At 42.6% G+C, this 19,716-nt stretch overlaps 2 protein-coding genes across 2 annotated transcripts; both read right to left on the bottom strand.

Annotated features, from left to right (window-relative positions):
* Positions 1–15,412: 15,412 nt before the first annotated feature.
* On the bottom strand, positions 15,413–17,260 carry LOC135147954 (uncharacterized). The gene is made up of 2 exons (XM_064082023.1): positions 16,910–17,260; positions 15,413–16,504 (listed from the first exon to the last, which is right to left on the bottom strand). Exons 1-2 carry the CDS (start codon positions 17,258–17,260, stop codon positions 15,413–15,415), a joined length of 1,443 nt encoding a protein of 480 aa, XP_063938093.1.
* A 917-nt stretch (positions 17,261–18,177) lies between these two features.
* Positions 18,178–19,440, bottom strand: LOC135147953 (uncharacterized). Its single transcript, XM_064082022.1, has one exon. It carries the CDS (start codon positions 19,438–19,440, stop codon positions 18,178–18,180), a length of 1,263 nt encoding a protein of 420 aa, XP_063938092.1.
* Positions 19,441–19,716: the final 276 nt, after the last annotated feature.

The raw sequence follows: 19,716 nt of genomic DNA, 5'->3' as shown, positions 1-19,716 counted from the left end.
GCGAAGTTGAAGCAACAAAAGGAGGATGAGGACAAGGACGACAAGGCGGGCAAGGGCAAAGGCGGGGCGGGCCCTTCGGGGATTTGAAGTTTTTAAAGTTGTTTTCAAGTGTTTTTTTATGAATTTTATTTAAGTATTGATTTATAAAGATGTTTACGGGGATGTTCTTATGAATATTAATGAAATGATTATATATTTTGCTTGAAAAACGGACTCCTTCTTCATTATCATGCATTCATGCTTACAAACTCGACTAAAAATCGAATTCAAAGAACATAAACAATTAAAGAGAAACTAAAATCAAAATCAAACTCAAATTCAAAATCATATACATAAAGAAACATATATATACATACATACAAAAACACATATATACATACACAAAATGCTAAAGAGAAACTGAGGGAGAGATCGATATACCTTTAAATTGAGATTGAACCCTAATTGAGATTGAAATCCAAAATCCAATCGAGACCGAACGGAGTTTAAAATCCGTATTCTTCATGTGCATTTTGTTGGCGGAGAGGGAGAGGTTAGTTGGTGGAGAGACAGAGAGAGAGGGGAGTATAGAGAGAGAGAGAGATTTTTGGGAAGAGAAGAGGAAGAAAATAAGTTGGGGAAAAAGAAAGAGAGACTAGTGGGGGAGAATCATATTAAGCAAAATTACGACTTAAAACCGACCGGCACCGGTCGGTTATGATATTTATAACAAAACGGTGTCGTAACCCCTTCTCTGACGAGTTTATGTAATCCATTTTCCACATAAATAAAAAAAATTATATGTATATAATAGGATTAAACGTCGTTGTTCAAACTCATTATTTATTTAAAAATCAATTAAATTTTCAAAAAAACATAATCGACCGACACGGTGGTCGGTTAAAAACCGTACACGTCAGCCGTAAAACCGACTGCTCTTTTCCTGGTCGGTTATAAAATGTCTGGACTTGCCAGCAAGACAAAAGGACGTCGTGCTGTGGCGTAACCGACCGATTTCTGCCGGTCGATTTTAAGTCGACACTTTTTTTTGGCGATCGATTTTATCCGGTCAGTTCTGTCATGTTTTTTTGTAGTGTTTACCGTTTTTTACACAACAAAAAACATTATATGAAAATGTTAGTTATGTACCCTATATCCAAAAAACCTATAAATGCTTTAGATATTATTTTGTTCTCCTCATAAAAATATCATGTAAGCAATATTACATAGTTAAGTAGCTATATTTTTTTCGGCATCTTCTTCCAAATGTATACAAAAATGCACAGTAGTAGGATCCCACAAATTTTCCTGGGCTCAATTGTACCTTCCACCACCACCCTAGCTAGTCTCCCCAAACGAGGACTGAGCTCTATCCTCTTTGTCTACACAGCAGCATTGGACGTGGCGTCGGGGACTCACGGTGACGTTCCACAACATCTCCTCTGCCCTCTCAGCCTTTGCTTTCCAAATTTCGGCCTGAGATTTGTAATGCGCTACCTGCTCTTCTAGTTCAATATTTTTCCTTTTACTGTTGTCCAATTCTGTGTTCTTGTTGTTTATGACCTCATTTAGAGATGCCAGCCTTTCTTGGAAAGAAGAAATCATCCTCATCTGTTTCTCTTTATGTATGATGGAGGCTCGCTCTTCTGCATGCCTCAGTATATCATTATAATTGGTACTCAAGTACCGGTTGCAAGTTTCTCTGATTTGTTCATACTGCATATATGTATCATGTAACAATAACTATGTGTTACAAAATTATTGTGACAAAAAGCCTAACCATTAACAAACATACATGCACAAATTAATAACGTGTGTATGTAATTGGTAAATTATTGTTTGTATAATTACCAATTTCTTGTTATTGCTAGGCCTAATGTGCTAACACAAAAGAAAAGGTTGCTAACATTTTTATTCTAGAAAGAAACCAAAATTAAAATATTTCAACTCTGTGGTGTGTACATATTATAGAAAAATACCATATTTGAGTAAAATATATTGAGCAAATATGTGTGTGTGTGTGTGTGGGTAAACACACCTGGGATTTGAATAATCTCTCAAAGAGATCTTCACGTGGTAGTGACTGCTCGTTGAAGTCCGAATGACCGATCATATGGGGAGCTGGAGACTGAGAAACACTCTGTTCGTTTTCATTCAGAAGAGTGGGAAAGAGTTCAAGCATTGCTCGATCTTTTGCTGCTACTGCCTACCTCCTGACAGGTGTTCTTTCTCTTGCCAGATGCCAAAGGAGCGACATTGCCCCCTACATTGACAAAAATTATAGGAAAAATGTTAAATAAGAGACTTCAAATATATTTTGTATTATGTCACACAAATAAAAATAACCATTATGTGTATTTATGTGCAATTCAGAATGTTATTGACCTCTTTTGTTGGTGGACTCCATTGATTACTGAAATGTTGGCCGAAGCACTTGGAAATATATGTTACGTGTGTGTGGAGAGCAGATAGATGGATGATTGGTAAACCCCTATCGATGTGTGTGTATATATATACATGTGATGAGTATATGTCTAATATTATAGTGTACAGAAAGGAAAACATTTAAGAGACGCAATTTATGTTCAGGAGAGGCCACACCATTTTCAGGATCATTGTAATTTTATCAAAAAAATAACTATATCAGCTAGTAAACCTATTTTCAAAAAAAAAACTATATCGGCTAGTAATTAATATAATATCATGAGAATAAACACTGAAATCAACTTAATCGTATATTTATTGATTAAAGAGTGATCAATGCAAGGAATGGTCTTATTTCAATCATTATTTTTTGTGAGTGAAATATATGGTCTTCTTTCAAGTATTTTTTTTTAGGGTGATTGTTATGGAACAGAAAACAATGGGTGTGAGCGATTCGTGCTTTGGACTGGTCTCTGTGCGAGATGCCTACGTATCTTCTGCTGGAAGAAGAATCAAGTCCAAAACGTAGTTCTACTTATGAGGGGTAGAACCCTTTATATAGGCGCTTCGTAGTCAGAAGTCGTATGGAAGTTCGATTCCAAGTATCAGACTTCTTATCAAAGTATACTTTGGTGCCAGAGATAAGACGACACTCTTATCTTTGGGTGTCAATATTAACTTAGGACTCCGGGGCGTTTATCCACGAGAGTTAGCCGTAGTGTAGGACTCAACTTCGTGGTTGGAACTTCGAACGGGCCTCGAGCCTGTATAAATCTGCTTCACGATCCATATACATATGGTTTGGGCCGTCATTGGGGCGAAGCGGAATTCAACCTGATTGAACCGGTTGCTCGGGCCATTATTGGATCAAGTCGTGACACTCAATTAATCCAATCCCTATTATTTGCCCCCAACTTTTGACAAATGTCATCGTAATTTGTCAGAAGTTTACAGTGATTTTAGTATCGTACATCATGTATTTTGTCGAATTTCTCATCAAAGTAGTATTCTCGGGTGTTCCCGTATTTTTTGGAGGCTTAATTCTATTTTATCGGAATTTTCATGATTAAATTCCAATTTTCTAGAATTTTTCGAGGCCTTTGGTAATTTTCAAAATATTTTTTGAGAATTAAATCTCAACTTTCTTGACTTTTCCAAAATTTTCGAAGTTTTTTCCAATTTTTGGAATATTCAGAATTTAATTAAAGAATTAAACAATTCTTTAATTGATCAATTGCTCTTTGAGTGAGATGTGTCTCCTGGGCGTGCCTTGCCACGCCAAGGAGACGTGTATACTACCACGCCTAGGAGACATGCCTCCTGGGCGTGGTTACATTAAGCCAGTGAAGACTGGTTCGCGTGATGCTTTCTTGGCGTGCTTAGGCACGCCAAGGAGGCATGTTATCTGCCACACCTAGGAGACGTGTCTCCTGGGCGTGGATGCATTAAGCCAGTCATGGCTGATGTCTTTGATGCTTCCTTGGCGTGCTTAGACACGCCAAGGAGGCATGTTATCTACCACGCCTAGGAGACATGTCTCCTGGACGTGGATTGGTAATGCCTGTCCTGGCTCGTCAGGTGGATGCGTCCTTGGCGTGCTTTGGCACGCCAAGGAGGCATGTTTGCTACTACGCTTAGGGGATACGTCTCCTGGGCGTGGATGTGTAAGGCCCGTCATGACTTGTATAAGTGATGCTCCCTTAGCGTGCGTCGCCACGCCAAGGAGGCAGGTACTCAACCACGCCGAAGAGAAGTGTCTCCTGGGCGTGGATGGATGAGGCCAACCATGGTCAATCAAGTTGATGCTTCCTTGGCGTGCTTTGACACGCCAAGGGGGCATGCAACCTACCACGCCGAGGAGACATGTCTCCTAGGCGAGGCTATGCATAACCTGTCACAGGTTGAAGAAGATAATGCTTTCTAGGCGTGCGATGCCACGCTCAGGAAACATAATTATGGTCAACGCCCATGAATATGTAGGCACTCTATTTTAATGAAATTATCATTTATTATCGATAAATGATATTTTTGCTCAACAAGTGAATATGCCCTAGGCGTGGCAAGCCCCGCCAGGGAGACGTGGTGCGTACCACGTGTAGTAGACGTCTTTTTAGGTGCTATGTAGTGTTATATGTTGTGGGCCTTAGTCTATAACCTGTCAGGCCCATATAGCTTATTTTTCCTTTAATTTTTCAAATGCCTCCCAGAATTCTCGAGATCCTTCTAGAATGGATTTGGTTTTTAAAATTTGTGGGCCTCCCGCCCTTGACATGGCCTAGTGACCGGCCCAAGGCCCATTTTACTGGTCGTAGCCTGTTTATCTTAGGGTTTACCGGTAAGTGAACCGGTTGAGGATTGTCTATATAATGTGTGATTTGAGAGTTCATTTCTCATTTCACACAAAAGTTTCCAAGTTCAAACCCTCTCAAACACTCAAACAGTCTCTAGTTTCCTCGAGTTTTTCGGCGAATCTTCAGGCGCATTTCCGGCCATCTTCAAGATTTTTCCCGTTTCCGGTCAACATTCAAAGTTCTTTCCAGTTTCCGGGCGATCTTCAAAGATTTTCCCAGATTCCGATCAATCTTCATCTCTCTTCATCAGTTTCTGGGTTTTCGACCATCTTTTCTTCGTAGATCAATGGCGGATTCTTCATCTTCCCAGCAATCTCAGCTTTCTCAACCAACTACAGCTCGTTCGCGTGCCAATCGAGGTAAAACATCCCTCGTTCATGCTAGTGTTGTTTGTCTTAGGGATTTGTTAAGTGAGTTCGGCCAAGCCTTTCCCAATCTACTTCACTTAGACGCGTATAAATTTCCTTCTAAGTACGACTAGAAAGACGTTGATGACATTGCTTATCTTTTTGGCATTAACAGGCCTTATAGGGCCGTGGCCCCAGGCCCAAATGATCGAGCCTGTTATCCCAAACCTGGGGCCATAAGAATTTATAAAGAAACCTTTTACGCGGGCTTCAGGTTACCTCCTCCTGAATTCGTTTTTAGATTATTGGCCGAGGCCCGCGTCTGTCCAACCCAACTCCAGCCCAATGGCTGGAAGTTTATATACTGCTTTTTGGTGCAATGGAGGAAACATGGTATCGAGCCTAGTGTTTCAGTTTTTAGATGCTTATTTAAGTTTGTGAATGCTCCCAACGACGAGGGTTGGGTCAAGATCCAATACAGGACCTTGGCCCGTAGCATATTTGTGTCGAGTACGGCCCCAGATTCCCTTCCTCACTGGAAGAAGCAATGGTTCTACCTCTATTTGGATGATGGGAATTGGGCCGACTACTTTTATTCGGACTTTAGTAGAGCCGAAGATGGGCCTGTTAGGTCCTTAAAATTGGGGGTGGAGGAAGAGGCCGCCATAACGATTTTAACTAGAGACTACCTCCACCATTGCTATGTGCTTGTTTCTGAGGCTTCGCTCCAGGAATATGGGCTAAGCGATTTGGGCCCAGAGGGTATTTTCTTTTTTTCCTTTTAAATTTCTGGGCCTATTTTACAAATATATATGTTCTGTTATGTGTTCTAACTTTTTTGGGCTTTTTGTTTGCAGCCAAGGAGAGATTGGGCGCGATTTTCGCCAAAAGGGAGAAGGCCGCGACGAAGGTCGTGGCGACTAAAGTTCAACGGGTCAAGCGGCCCAGAAAGGACGGGGCTCAAGAGGTCGTGGAGAAAATCCCGGCCTTTTTAACACCAAAGCCCACGGCCGTGGAGGAGGACCCGAGCCCATATGTGGTCCAATGGGGCCTCCTCAACAAGGACACCGTCGTTGGGGACGCAAGGGCCGCGGCTGAGTGGTCCAAAAATGTGATCACTCCCCGAGATAGGGCCCATGTTGTGGAGTCCTCCGAGGACCTCCAAAATTGAAATGTTGGGGGCCCAAACCGTGGCTACGGTAAAGTCCGAAACTTTTTCTTATTTTATTCTGTATTTTTATTTCACTCTTATTTCTCCCCCTTTTTGTAGAAAATTTTCTAACTTAGAAAATTTTCTTTGTTTCATCTTTCGCAGATGAACACCTACCTCCAGGCGGCCGTCCACAACCTGAAAACGGTGAGGGCGGAGAAGGCGATCGCGGAACGTGACCGTGATCGTTACTTTGATGCCTCAACCGCCAACTTCGAGTAGTTCAGGAAGGTGGAGGCTGAACTTGTGGCCGAGCAGGAGAAGGTGCGCTCATTGGAAGCGGAGTTGGCGAGGGTGCGCCAGGAGGCGATCGCCGATTTTAAGGCATCGCCGGAATTCGACGACCTCCTCGCGGCGGAGTACGACGCCTCCTTTTCCGAGACTTTCAAGTCTTGTTGGGAAAGGATCATAGAGGAGGTGGGGGCCCAAATCGAGGGAGTCACGTTGGAGCGAATCCCGGTTCCCAAATCTCCCGGAGAAGAGACCCCTTCTCCGAGGGCGGTTGTGGACCTTGGGGAGTCGCATCCAGTTGACTCCCAAGATGGAGAGGTCCCTACCGAGGATCCTATGATCGAGGACCCCAAACAGGCTAAGGAGGATCTCGGGGAGGATGCGGAGGCCCAAGAAGAAGCCCAGGACCAAGAAGCCCAGGAGAAGGAGGCCCAGGAGCAGGAGAAGGCCCAAGAAGATTTCTTTGACGATGGGCTTCCCTAGACTAGGCTTTCTTTCAGTCCAGCGTGGCTTATTTTGTAATTAATTATTCGAACGCTCACACCCTTTGGGGGTTAACTTCTTAACTTATTTATTTAAGTTAACTCTTATTTCACATCTTATCTTTTGCATATCGTGCATTTAACATTCTTTACTCAGAACGTTTTAAATCAACTTTTAAAATATGTTAAATAAACTCCTGATTTTCCAGTCTTAGAACAAATCCTTAGGATTTTGTCATTTATCCAACGGGGTCTGACCCTTGACTTATAAGTCGATGTGACATGTTTGAATTCTTTATCCAGAGCGACTTAAACTTAGGATTTTGAAAACATTCCTTGTGATTATGTTTAGTCCACAATCTAGGATGTTCAAATCATGTTCTAATGATTGTGTTTATCCTTCAGGGTAGATTTAACTTGATTTTCTGTCTTAGTATCAATTCTTTATTTCTCCAAACTGAAGGTTTTTTCTTTAAGAGAAAACATACGTAAGTTGATAACATTTGAGAAGATCAAGGTGAGGAATCCTCGGGACTTTATTAACATCATAGTAAAAGAGATAAACTACTCTCAAAATCAACCACATGGCAGTGGTCAACATGACCTTATTTTGTGACAACTACTAGCTTCTACTATCATAAGGTATATATTAAATATAATATATCTTCAAGTTGGTCGCATGCCAACTTCTGGGGACTTCCATTCCTTCAAGGGTTTGGAGTTTGTATGAGCCATGGCCCGTAACAGCCTTAACTTGATAGGGACCTTCCCAGTTGGGAGCCATCTTTCCTTTGGGGCCAGCCCCAGAGGCTTCAATCTTTCTAAGCACTAGATTTCCTTCTCGAAAGTATCGTTCTTTAACTCATAGGTTGTAGTAGTAGGAAGCTCGCTTCTGGTTTTCCACAATCTTAGCATGAGCTTCATCACGGATTTCATCAATCATATCGAGTGCTGTTCGCAAAAATCTACACGCAAGCGCACGTGATCATAAGTAATATATTTGTTCGTTCCCACAGAGACTGGTGAATTAAGAATACGCACCTATGCAACAATGTATGAGTAATTTTCACTGCTAAGACAATTGACAAGGATGTGTTCTTTTATACTAATAACTAAATTTACTAATCAAAATCAGAATAGGAAAACACATGGGATTCTAACTTCATTATCGAATTCATCTAGAATTGAAATTACTGATTAACATGCGACTGCTGATCGTAATCAGACAACACGAAGGTAATACATGCCAACTCTCGTTGCACACATATCATACCAATCAAAATCCACAATTAAGACAGAAATCTCATGGACACCAACAAAGCTCAGACCCTATATCTCTATAGCGGTAGTGTAAGCAGAGAGGGTTAATAACAGGTCATCTATCATGATTACACAGGGTGATAAAAATAGTTCAAGTCTACCACAAATTATGTTTCATTCACATAATCCTATGTTTACATGGCATAGTTCTAAATTCAATCATCCACTCTCGCTTCAGAAAGAATTAACAAAAAACTTAGAAGTTAGCTACGCTCCTAAGAAGAATAAGCACGGCTCATGCAAAGAAATCAACGTATGTCACAAAATCAATCAATTAATATTCTTTACTAGACTACATCGATAAGTCCATTATAATCCCATGAAGGCGGTTAGTTCATAATCGAACTAGTCGACATCATGGGTTCTGATGAAAACATGATAAATAAAATACGAGAATTAAGCGGAAGAAAAATGCTTGAATTAATAATAAAGAACACAACGTTACAGAATTGATGTTCACGATCTCGCTCGAAACTGTCACTTCCTCGCGAAGAACGATCTATTACAAAACTGATAATGTGCTTGATTACAAAACTAACTATGATATTGTTCTCCTCTAAAAACTACTTCTTCGAGGCTAGGGTTTTACACATGAGAAATTAAAATACATTGACCAAGTCAACCGGGCCTCGACCGCTGCTAAAATCCATCAGAAAAGCTTCAAAAATCGGCCCGGGACACTTCTGTTGGGCGCGGCCGCGCTAAACTAGCGCAGGCGCGCTAGTGGGACAGTAGCTAGCGCGGGCGCGCTAACATCTAGCGCGGGCGCGCTACTGTCTGCCACTGGCAGCCCTTTTCTTCGTTTTTTAGCTCGTTCTCGCGTGCATGCCCTTCCTCGCTCTAGTACCACTTCCGTAGGTGATCACGGTTGCATTTAGCACATGCAACAAGCCCTTTAAACCCCTAGATAGCTCTAGTGGACGAGTGTGTTCTCGTGAGGGTTTGTAGAAGATGTACCCACAAAATCCCAAGTCGTGATGAATCCACAATTCTCCATTCTTGCAATTAATGCACCAAAAACAACCTAAAATGATAGAAAATCACTTCATCACCTCAACTCGTGACCTGCACAGAAAAACACTAAAAACACATCAAAAGACACTAAACACTTAAGTACAACCAACCAATTTAAGTGGAAATGAAGGCCTATAAGTGTGTATAAATACCACTTATCACACCCCCAAACTTAAACTGATGCTTGTCCTCAAGCGTCAACGACACTATACAATAATACAATGCAATGCATGAATGCAACTACGTGATGCATGAGTGAACTATGAAGTAATTGCCTTGCCAATTATAATACCTCAGATTGTGCTAATGTTCTCGAATTTCACTTCTCTCGCTACTAAGTCAATTACTCTTCTATTTACAAGTGTGGAGTGCCAGTGTGTGCAAGCATGCTCTTTTATTGAGACAAGACAAAAACTACTACTCCAACAGAATCCCAATCAAGAATCGTAAAAGTTTAAAACTAACACCCCGTCACTCAAGTCCAACTAAAAGCCAAGGTCCCAAAGAATGTCCACACCCTTCTATTTTATTCACTATTTTTTTTTCTTTTTTTTTTATTGGTGATTAATTGCTCGGTCTAAGGTCAGAGCGCTTCGCAGTGTAAATGCGTTACGAACACCACAAGACTTCACACACCAATTATTCACTCTATTCTAGTGGTTTATTTAACCGTGCAATGGTTGAGATCCCTAAAGATTTATGCACTAGTACCCATGTAGCGAGCGTTGGGTCAACAATCCCAAACCACGAAGGGCTTTAGGTTGTTAGGCACAAAGTCCCCTCAGACTTAATTACTCGAGTACTAATGAGCTCAACCTAGTTAATTCTACCACTTATTTTTTTAGTGAATTTATTTACTACTCTTTTTTTTTTCTTTTTCTTTTTTTTTAGAAAGGCATATCTACTCCTCAGTTCCCCCAAACTTAAGAATTACAGACCTAAGCTGAAGGGTGCTCAATTCAATCCTAGAATTCAAGGAATTTCGTCTAAATCCTATCTCAAGAACATATGTGAATTACAATTTCCAACACAAGCAATTTCCAAGTACTAACCTCGCATTGCAATTGAAATTACTAATCAAGAACTACGCACATAACTCATCATAGGCAATTAACTTGGCTTAACTTCATAATTCATGCAAATACTCGTGATACTAACTACGACAATTACCACTAAACATGTAACATAAAAAAAATCAATGAAAAACACGTGAGAAATAATCAAAGCAAAATAAAATAAACGTGAACTACATGAACTAACTAACACATGCAATAGTAAACAAATTACAATAATATGCCCCAAACTTAAGATTTTCAATGTCCCCATTGAAAGCGGTAAAAAGGCTAGAGCACCCACATACCTACTCGGAGTCCGAGTCCTCCCCCTCCTCTGCTGGAGGTGAATCAGGTGGAGGATACTGCATCCCTGCTCCGAATACTGGCCACTGAACTGTGACCCCCTGTGCCTGGAAAGCATTACCAAGAGCCTGTGTCAAGTCAAACGCAAACCTCTGGTGGATGTCATGCATGGTGTCCATCCGTCTCGCTAGTCGGCGATAATGAACATCTCTCATCGGCTCGGAGCTCCTCTCCGTCTGAGAAGTACCAGCTCCAGAAGCTCTAGTCTGCTCCCTCCTAATAAATCCTGGACGTCCCCCTGGCATCTCATCATATAAGTACCCGAGGCCTCGAGGGTGGGGAACTCCTCCATCCCACTCCATCATCCGACTGATCGCCGAATGATCAATAGGTGCTGCTGGCAACTGTAATTGCTCGTTGGCTGGCCAACGAACACCGCTTGATCGACAGAGCTTCGTAACAATTGTGCCGTATGGAATGGCACCAGTGGTTCCTCCCTGTAAGAACCTCAGAATCCCCTGATGAATCACATGTCCCAGATCAATATACTTGTCCGAGACAATCCCAAAGAGCAGAATAGCTCTATCCACCGTCACCTCATGCCCATGTGAAGATGGCATGATGTTAGCACAGATGAAGGCGTTCCACGCCTTCGCATACCGGTTCAAAGCGGCTGCCGGAAAAGAAACATGTGCCGGCAAAGGAGGTGCCGTCATCTTCCAATTCGTATCCGGCACACACATATCATACACCAACCGCTCAAGATCAACCGGATCATCGTCAAACCGGCGTTTGGCACGCCCAATCCTCTCTACAACCCAATCTTCTTCATTACGGCGCTTGGCACGCCCCCCATCACTCTACGGATCGCCTCCGCACTATAATCCACACGGATTCCTCGCACCACCGTGAACCCATCGCGATTCTCCTTGGCATTAACATAGAACTCGCGAATAATGGCCAAGGGAACCGCCTCCGGAGCCTCGCAAAAAGACTCCCATCCCCTTTCTTGAATCATCCTCAAGAGATCACCATCTTCCGCCGTGGGTAAGAATCCCCTCTCCTTGACTATCGACTTATTCATAAGCCGTTGAAACTCGTTTCGTGCACCATCGGAGGTGAATTCAACCTCACCCATCGAGGAAGAATCGCTAGATGTAGGGGCTTGGGTGCTTGGTCCTTGTGATCTTCAGGCTCTTTTGGGTGCCATTGATAGAGATCTAGAGTTGCAAGAGGTTTGTGTGTAGTGGGTTTGAGAGATTTGATGGTGTTTGTGTGTATGGAGATGTATGTATATAAGTAGGGTTTATAGAATTAGAATAGGAATTGGAGATGGATTTTGTGTTTATATAGGATTTTGAGAGCTGAGTTAGGGTTATTGAGGATATATTTCGGGCTAGGCATGCAAAATTAGGATTGTGGGCTTTTAAAAACGGAAAATAGAATATTTTTGGGAGAAAATCGGGCTTCTGGGCAGACAGTAGCGCGGCCGCGCTAAGTGTAGCGCGGGCGCGCTGAGCAACTTAGCGCGGGCGCGCTGGACACTAGCACGGGCGCGCTAGTGTCTGCCACCCAGGGCCAATTTTTCTCGTTTTTTGCGTTTTTGAGGTTTACAACGGTACAACATGGTTCCAATGCGTGGGTTGCCTCCCACGAAGCGCTTGTTTAACGTCGTTAGCTCGACGTGAAGTCCTGAATTAATCCGATTCTGATGAAGTATCCTGTGGAGGATACCTCGTTCCATAACCAAACGAATTCCAAGTAACATTAACATCCAGTGCTAAGAATGCTTCAGCAAGAGAGTCCGTTAAGATATCAGCAAAGCGCCCGATTCGTTCTTCAACCGCGTCAATACGCCGGATTATCCTTCGGTACTGTGCTTCATTCAATGTTGAATCAGCAGGTGATTGAATTACAGATTGGCTACTCGCACTGGTAGAAAGTAGAGGGCAAGTGTCTCCACATGCATTAGGAATTGAGTCGGAGTGAGCTCTAATTCGGTGCCAATTAGTCATCTGAAGTTCCTGAGTGACTTCGACCGCTTCATCATCCTCTGATTCTTCCTCTTTTGGAATTTTCCACTTTAGGTCTCTGTGCTCAGCAGCAGCCAGGTTCTCTATCAGTTCGTAAGCATCATCGAAGCTCTTGCTCCACAGATTTCCTCCAGCTGCCACGTCTAACACTGCTCTACATTGACCATTAAGACCCTTGTGGAAATAATGAATTGCCATTCCAGGAGGCATGTCATCTTCATTGAGATTTTCGATAATCTTCTTGAACCGGTCCCAAGCTAAACAAAGATATTCTCCCGAGAATTGAGAGAATTTACTTTCGGTGTTTCTGATAGCTGATACTTTAATTAGAGGATAAAACCTGGTACAGAATATTTTCTCCAACTTGTTCTAGCTATTAGTAGTGCTTGCCGAGAGAGAGAGAAACCACGATCGTGCTACATCACGTAGCGTGAATGGAAAGAGTCTCAGCTTCACCAGATCCTTAGGTTCGATATTGAAATCCAATGCAATACTGAATTCCTCGAATTTCCTTAGATGCAGGTTTGGGTCCTCAAGAACAGACCCCCCAAATTGAATAGTATCCTGCAGCCTGAGAATGATTGATGGCTTAATTCGAATACCCCTGGCTGATATCGCTGGTTCAATTGTGTCAGCCTGATTATCATTGATTTTCAAACGAGAAAATTCATGTGACACCTCACCAACTGCTGTCCTTGCATAATCCATTGTTTCAGAATCAGAAGAAGAAGATGAATCAATTGTTTCCTTACGAGCTTTCGAACGTGTTAGCATAAACGCGACTCAAGTACCTGAAATAAAGAAAAGAAGAAAAGTGAGAAGAGAATAGAATCCTAGTCAGTGAATTTTAATGCACACTGATGACAAGTACATAAACTAATTAATTAACACCGAGTCCCCGGCAGCGGCGCCAAAAACTTGTTCGCAAAAATCTACACGCAAGCGCACGTGATCATAAGTAATATATTTGTTCGTTCCCACAGAGACTGGTGAATTAAGAATACGCACCTATGCAACAATGTATGAGTAATTTTCACTGCTAAGACAATTGACAAGGATGTGTTCTTTTATACTAATAACTAAATTTACTAATCAAAATCAGAATAGGAAAACACATGGGATTCTAACTTCATTATCGAATTCATCTAGAATTGAAATTACTGATTAACATGCGACTGCTGATCCTAATCAGACAACACGAAGGTAATACATGCCAACTCTCGTTGCACACATATCATACCAATCAAAATCCACAATTAAGACAGAAATCTCATGGACACCAACAAAGCTCAGACCCTATATCTCTATAGCGGTAGTGTAAGCAGAGAGGTTTAATAACAGGTCATCTATCATGATTACACAGGGTGATAAAAATAGTTCAAGTCTACCACAAATTATGTTTCATTCACATAATCCTATGTTTACATGGCATAGTTCTAAATTCAATCATCCACTCTCGCTTCAGAAAGAATTAACAAACAACTTAGAAGTTAGCTACGCTCCTAAGAAGAATAAGCACGGCTCATGCAAAGAAATCAACGTACGTCACAAAATCAATCAATTAATATTCTTTACTAGACTACATCGATAAGTCCATTATAATCCCATGAAGGCGGTTAGTTCATAATCGAACTAGTCGACATCATGGGTTCTGATGAAAACATGATAAATAAAATACGAGAATTAAGCGGAAGAAAAATGCTTGAATTAATAATAAAGAACACAACGTTACAGAATTGATGTTCACGATCTCGCTCGAAACTGTCACTTCCTCGCGAAGAACGATCTATTACAAAACTGATAATGTGCTTGATTACAAAACTAACTATGATATTGTTCTCCTCTAAAAACTACTTCTTCGAGGCTAGGGTTTTACACATGAGAAATTAAAATACATTGACCAAGTCAACCGGGCCTCGACCGCTGCTAAAATCCATCAGAAAAGCTTCAAAAATCGGCCCGGGACACTTCTGTTGGGCGCGGCCGTGCTAAACTAGCGCAGGCGCGCTAGTGGGACAGTAGCTAGCGCGGGCGCGCTAACATCTAGCGCGGGCGCACTACTGTCTGCCACTGGCAGCCCTTTTCTTCGTTTTTTAGCTCGTTCTCGCGTGCATGCCCTTCCTCGCTCTAGTACCACTTCCGTAGGTGATCACGGTTGCATTTAGCACATGCAACAAGCCCTTTAAACCCCTAGATAGCTCTAGTGGACGAGTGTGTTCTCGTGAGGGTTTGTAGAAGATGTACCCACAAAATCCCAAGTCGTGATGAATCCACAATTCTCCATTCTTGCAATTAATGCACCAAAAACAACCTAAAATGATAGAAAATCACTTCATCACCTCAACTCGTGACCTGCACAGAAAAACACTAAAAACACATCAAAAGACACTAAACACTTAAGTACAACCAACCAATTTAAGTGGAAATGAAGGCCTATAAGTGTGTATAAATACCACTTATCAAGTGCAAGTCTCATGCCTTCTTCATTGGCTTCGGGTTCATACTGCTGGACCCTTGAGGAAGTGTGTGTGATTTCAAGGGGCACAACTGCCTCAGCTCCATAGGCCAATTGGAAAGGGGTTGCTCCAGTAGAGACTTTACAAGTCGTTCGATACGCCCAAAGTATTGGTAGTAGTTCCTCGGCCCATGACCCCTGGGTCTTCTCAACTCTCTTTTTCAGTCCATCGAGGATTATCCTGTCCGTTAGCTTGAGGATGAGCAACTGAGGTAAAGCGTAGTTCAATTGAGTAATCTTCACAATAATTCTTGAACTCAGCATTGTTGAACTGGGTCCCATTGTCTATCACCATGATTCGCGGTATTCCATACCTACAGATAATATTCTCCCATACAAACTGAGCAACCTGTTTGGTGGTTATCTTGGCCAATGGTTTGGCCTCAATCCACTTAGTAAAGTAGTCAATGGCTACCAACAAGAACTTCCTTTGTGCACTAGCAAGTGGGAATGGTCCAAGGATGTCCATTCCCCACATGGCAAAAGGGATAGGAGTATTAATAGATGTCAACATCTCAGGCGGCTGTCGTACTATTGGTGCGAACTTTTGACAACGATCACACCTTTTCACATAATCTTGGGCATGTTTAAGCATCTCTGGCCAATAAAATCCAAGTCGGGTGGCCTTATGAGCCAATGCCCTTCCTCCCAGGTGTTGGCCACATACCCCTTCGTGAACTTCCCTAAGGGCTTCCCGTGCCTCATCCGGCCTTAGACACCTCAAGTAAGGGATGACAAATGACTTCCGGTATAAGATCCCCTCAATGAGGACATACTTAAGGGCCCTTACCTGTAACTTTCGTGCTTCGTCAGCATTGGTTGGTAGATGACCATTCTCCAGGTACAATTTGATTTCATCCATCCAGGTGGCTCCCGTGTCAATTGGAGCAACCAATTTTGCATCGATGCTTGGGGTTCTCATAACCTGATAATAAACACTTCCTGAGCATATCTCATCATCGGAGGATTCAAATTGTGACAAGGCATCAGCCTTAGTGTTCTCCTCTCTCGGCACATATTCTACTATACATTCTTCAAATAGTGCCATTTGAGTCTTTACAATCCTCAGATATCTAACCATTGTGTCTTCCCGAGCTTCAAACTCACCATTCACTTGGAAAACTACAAGCTTCGAGTCACCACAGACCTTCAAGTTCCTTACCCTCAGGGTTCTGGCTAATCCAAGCCCAGCTATTAAAGCCTCATATTCAGCTTCGTTATTAGTAGTTGGGAAGTCTAGCTTAAAGTATATTCCACAATAAAGCCATCAGGGCTTTGGAGCACAAGTCCTGCACCACTACCTTTTGTTTGTGAAGCCCCGTCAAAAAATAGTAACCAATATTCTTTAGGTTCCTTGGGTACTTCAACCTTGTCCTCCTGCCCCCCGACTTCCCCGTTGTTAATGGTACATTCAACGAGGAAGTCAGCTAAAGCTTGAGCCTTAATCGCTGTTCGCGGTTTGTATATATCGGATATCGAACTCCCCGAGCTCAATTGCCCACTTGATTAATCTTCCACTAGCCTTTGGGCTATGTATAACATTACGAAGAGGTTGGTCTGTTAAGACTTCTACTTTATGAGACTGAAAATATGGTCTCAACTTCCTTGAGGCCGTAATCATGGCCAAAGCAAACTTTTCGATTACCGAGTAATTGAGTTCCGCTCCATGAAAAACCTTGCTCACATAGTACACCGGTTTTTGAACTTTCAACTCCACTCGAACTAATACAGCACTCAGCGCTTGTTCTGAAACAGCCAAGTATACATACAAGATCTCACCATCAATAGGCTTTAATAAGAGAGGTGGCTCTGCCATGTACTTCTTTAGTTCTTCAAAAGCTACTTGGCTCTCTTTTGTCCACTCGAAGTTCTTGACCTTCTTTAATGCTTTGAAGAAAGGTAAACATTTGTCTCCCGACTTGGAAACAAATCTTCCCAAGGCCGCAATCCTTCCTGTTAATTTCTGTACGTCCCTTATGCTCTTGGGTGGTTCCATATCGAGGATAGCTTTTATTTTATCAGGGTTGGCCTAAATACCGCGCTTGGAGACCATTAGACCCAAGAATTTTCCGGAACCAACCCCAAAGGCGCACTTGGCCGGGTTTAACATCATCTTATGCGTCCTCAGGACTTCAAAAGCTTCTTTCAAATGTTCTAGGTGATCCACTTTATTCAAGCTTTTCACCAGCATATCATCAACGTACACCTCCATAGTCTTACCTATCAGATGTTTGAACATCTTGTTTGCTAGGCGTTGGTATGTGGCTCCTGCATTCTTAAGACCAAATGCCATAACCAAATAACAGAATACACCAAAGTCAGTGATGAATGATACCTTGGGTACGTCGTCTTTGTCCATCCGGATCTGATTATATCCACTGAATCCGTCCATGAAGCTTAGCATCTCATGACCAGCAGTGGCGTCTATTAGTGTATCTATCCTTGGAAGAGGGAAACAATCCTTAGGGCAAGCATCATTCAGGTCAGTAAAGTCCACACACATCCTCCACTTTCCATTAGCCTTCTTGACCATGACAGGGTTAGCTAACCATTCTGGGAACTGAAATTCCTCAATAAATCCTACTTCTAACAACTTATCGACCTCCTGTTTAATGGCTTCCTGCCTTTCGGGGGCGAAGTTCCTCTTCTTTTGCTTAATCGGTTTCCTATCGGGATTCACATTCAACTTGTGAGTCATAAATAAGGGATCGATACCTGGCATGTCGGCCGCTGTCCAAGCAAAAACATCACGTTTGTTCCTCAAGAATTTCACTAGCTCTTGCTTCAAGTCTTCATGGAGTAATGCTCCAACATAGGTGACCATTTCGGGTGCCTCAGTATATAATGGGATTGGGATCAAATCTTCGGCAGGCTTGCCTCTTCTTTCTTCCTCCTCTCGGACATCGAGGTCCTCTATGGGCAGCACTTGCCCCCAGTTCCCCCGGATCTCAGTGCTCCAGTATAACAACTTCGGGCCATTTTCTGATCTCCCAATTCCTCTCCAATTCCGTTCCTAGTTGGGAATTTAATCTTCATGTGGTAAGTGGATGGAATCGCCTTAAAAGCGTGTATTCCAGTCCTTCCAAGGATGGCATTATAGGTTGATGAGGCTTTAACAACCAAGAAATTTAGCATACACGTGGCTTGCCTAGGTTCGGTACCCATAGTTACAGGAAGCTGGATCATGCCCTCGATCTTTGTTTCCACATTGTTGAAGCCATATATAGGCATATCCGAGGGTGTCAGCTGAGTATCAGAGTACCCCATCTTTTCATATGCATCATAGAACAAGATATCCACCGAGGCTCCATTATCAACAAGCACTCTCTTTACAGACGAGTTTCCAATCACTGGTGTAATTACTAAGGGGTCATCATGGGGGAATTTTACCTTCTCGATGTCGACATTATCGAATGCCATTGCATAGTCAATTTTTACCCGCTTTGGGGGTTCTCGAACTATACTCATCACTTCCCTTGCATAAGCTTTCCTCCAATTACTTGAAGTGCCTGCAGCCGTAGGCCCTCCGGAGATCACGTTAATCACAGGCCCTCGAGGCTGGGTTCTCTTATCATCATTGTCTCTTCCACGACTGTCATTGTCTCGATAATTCTTGTCTCCATCCTTGGTAAATTTAGACAACTTGCCTCTTCGGATCAAGAATTCGATTTCATCCTTCAACTGCCGACAATCATCGGTCTTATGTCCGGTGTCCTTGTGGAATCGACAATATAAATCCTTGTTTCGTTTCTCCGGGTCGGTCCTTATAGGCTTTGGCCATCGAACACTCTCATCCTTTTCGATCTCCAATAGGATTTGACTTCTTGGGGCATTGAGCCTAGCATATTCTGTGAACCTTGGTCCGAGCTTCTTTTTAGCAGGCGACTTCTTATCATCATCCTTCCTGGCATATTTGTTCTCGGCGTTATACTCGGCATCGTTCCCACGTTTCTTAAAGTTGGTGTTCGGCCCTTGGTTATTCTGGGATTTTCTTAGGCTTTCCTCCGCTTTAATGTATTTCCCGGCTCTCTCTTGCAAGTCATTCATATTATCAGGTGCCCTCTTTGCAAGAGACCGGCGAAAGTTATCATCAGTGGTACCCTGCTGGAGTGCAATCATGGCTACCTTCTGATCTAGGTCTGGGACCTTCAAGGCTTCTTTGGTAAAATAATTCATATACTCCCGGAGTGATTCGTTTTTACCTTGATGTAGATTCATTAGAGAGGCAGAGCTCTTAGCATGCGTTTTGCTTCCAACAAATTACCCTATGAAAGCCCTGCTCAAGTCAGCAAACCAAGAGATAGAATTTGAGGGTAGGCGACTATACCAATGTTGAGCCATCCCACTCAAGGTTTGAGGAAAAGCGCGACACTTGATTGCTTCCGTGACGGGTTGGAGCAATAGAGCGTTCATGAAGGTTCGAACATGGTTAGACGGGTCACCCGTACTATC

This window comes from Daucus carota, chromosome 7 (assembly GCF_001625215.2).
Source record: "Daucus carota subsp. sativus chromosome 7, DH1 v3.0, whole genome shotgun sequence".
Classification (NCBI taxonomy): domain Eukaryota; kingdom Viridiplantae; phylum Streptophyta; class Magnoliopsida; order Apiales; family Apiaceae; genus Daucus; species Daucus carota.
The sequence above is the reverse complement of the archived record's forward strand: the minus strand, read 5'-3'. Positions and strand labels throughout refer to the sequence as shown.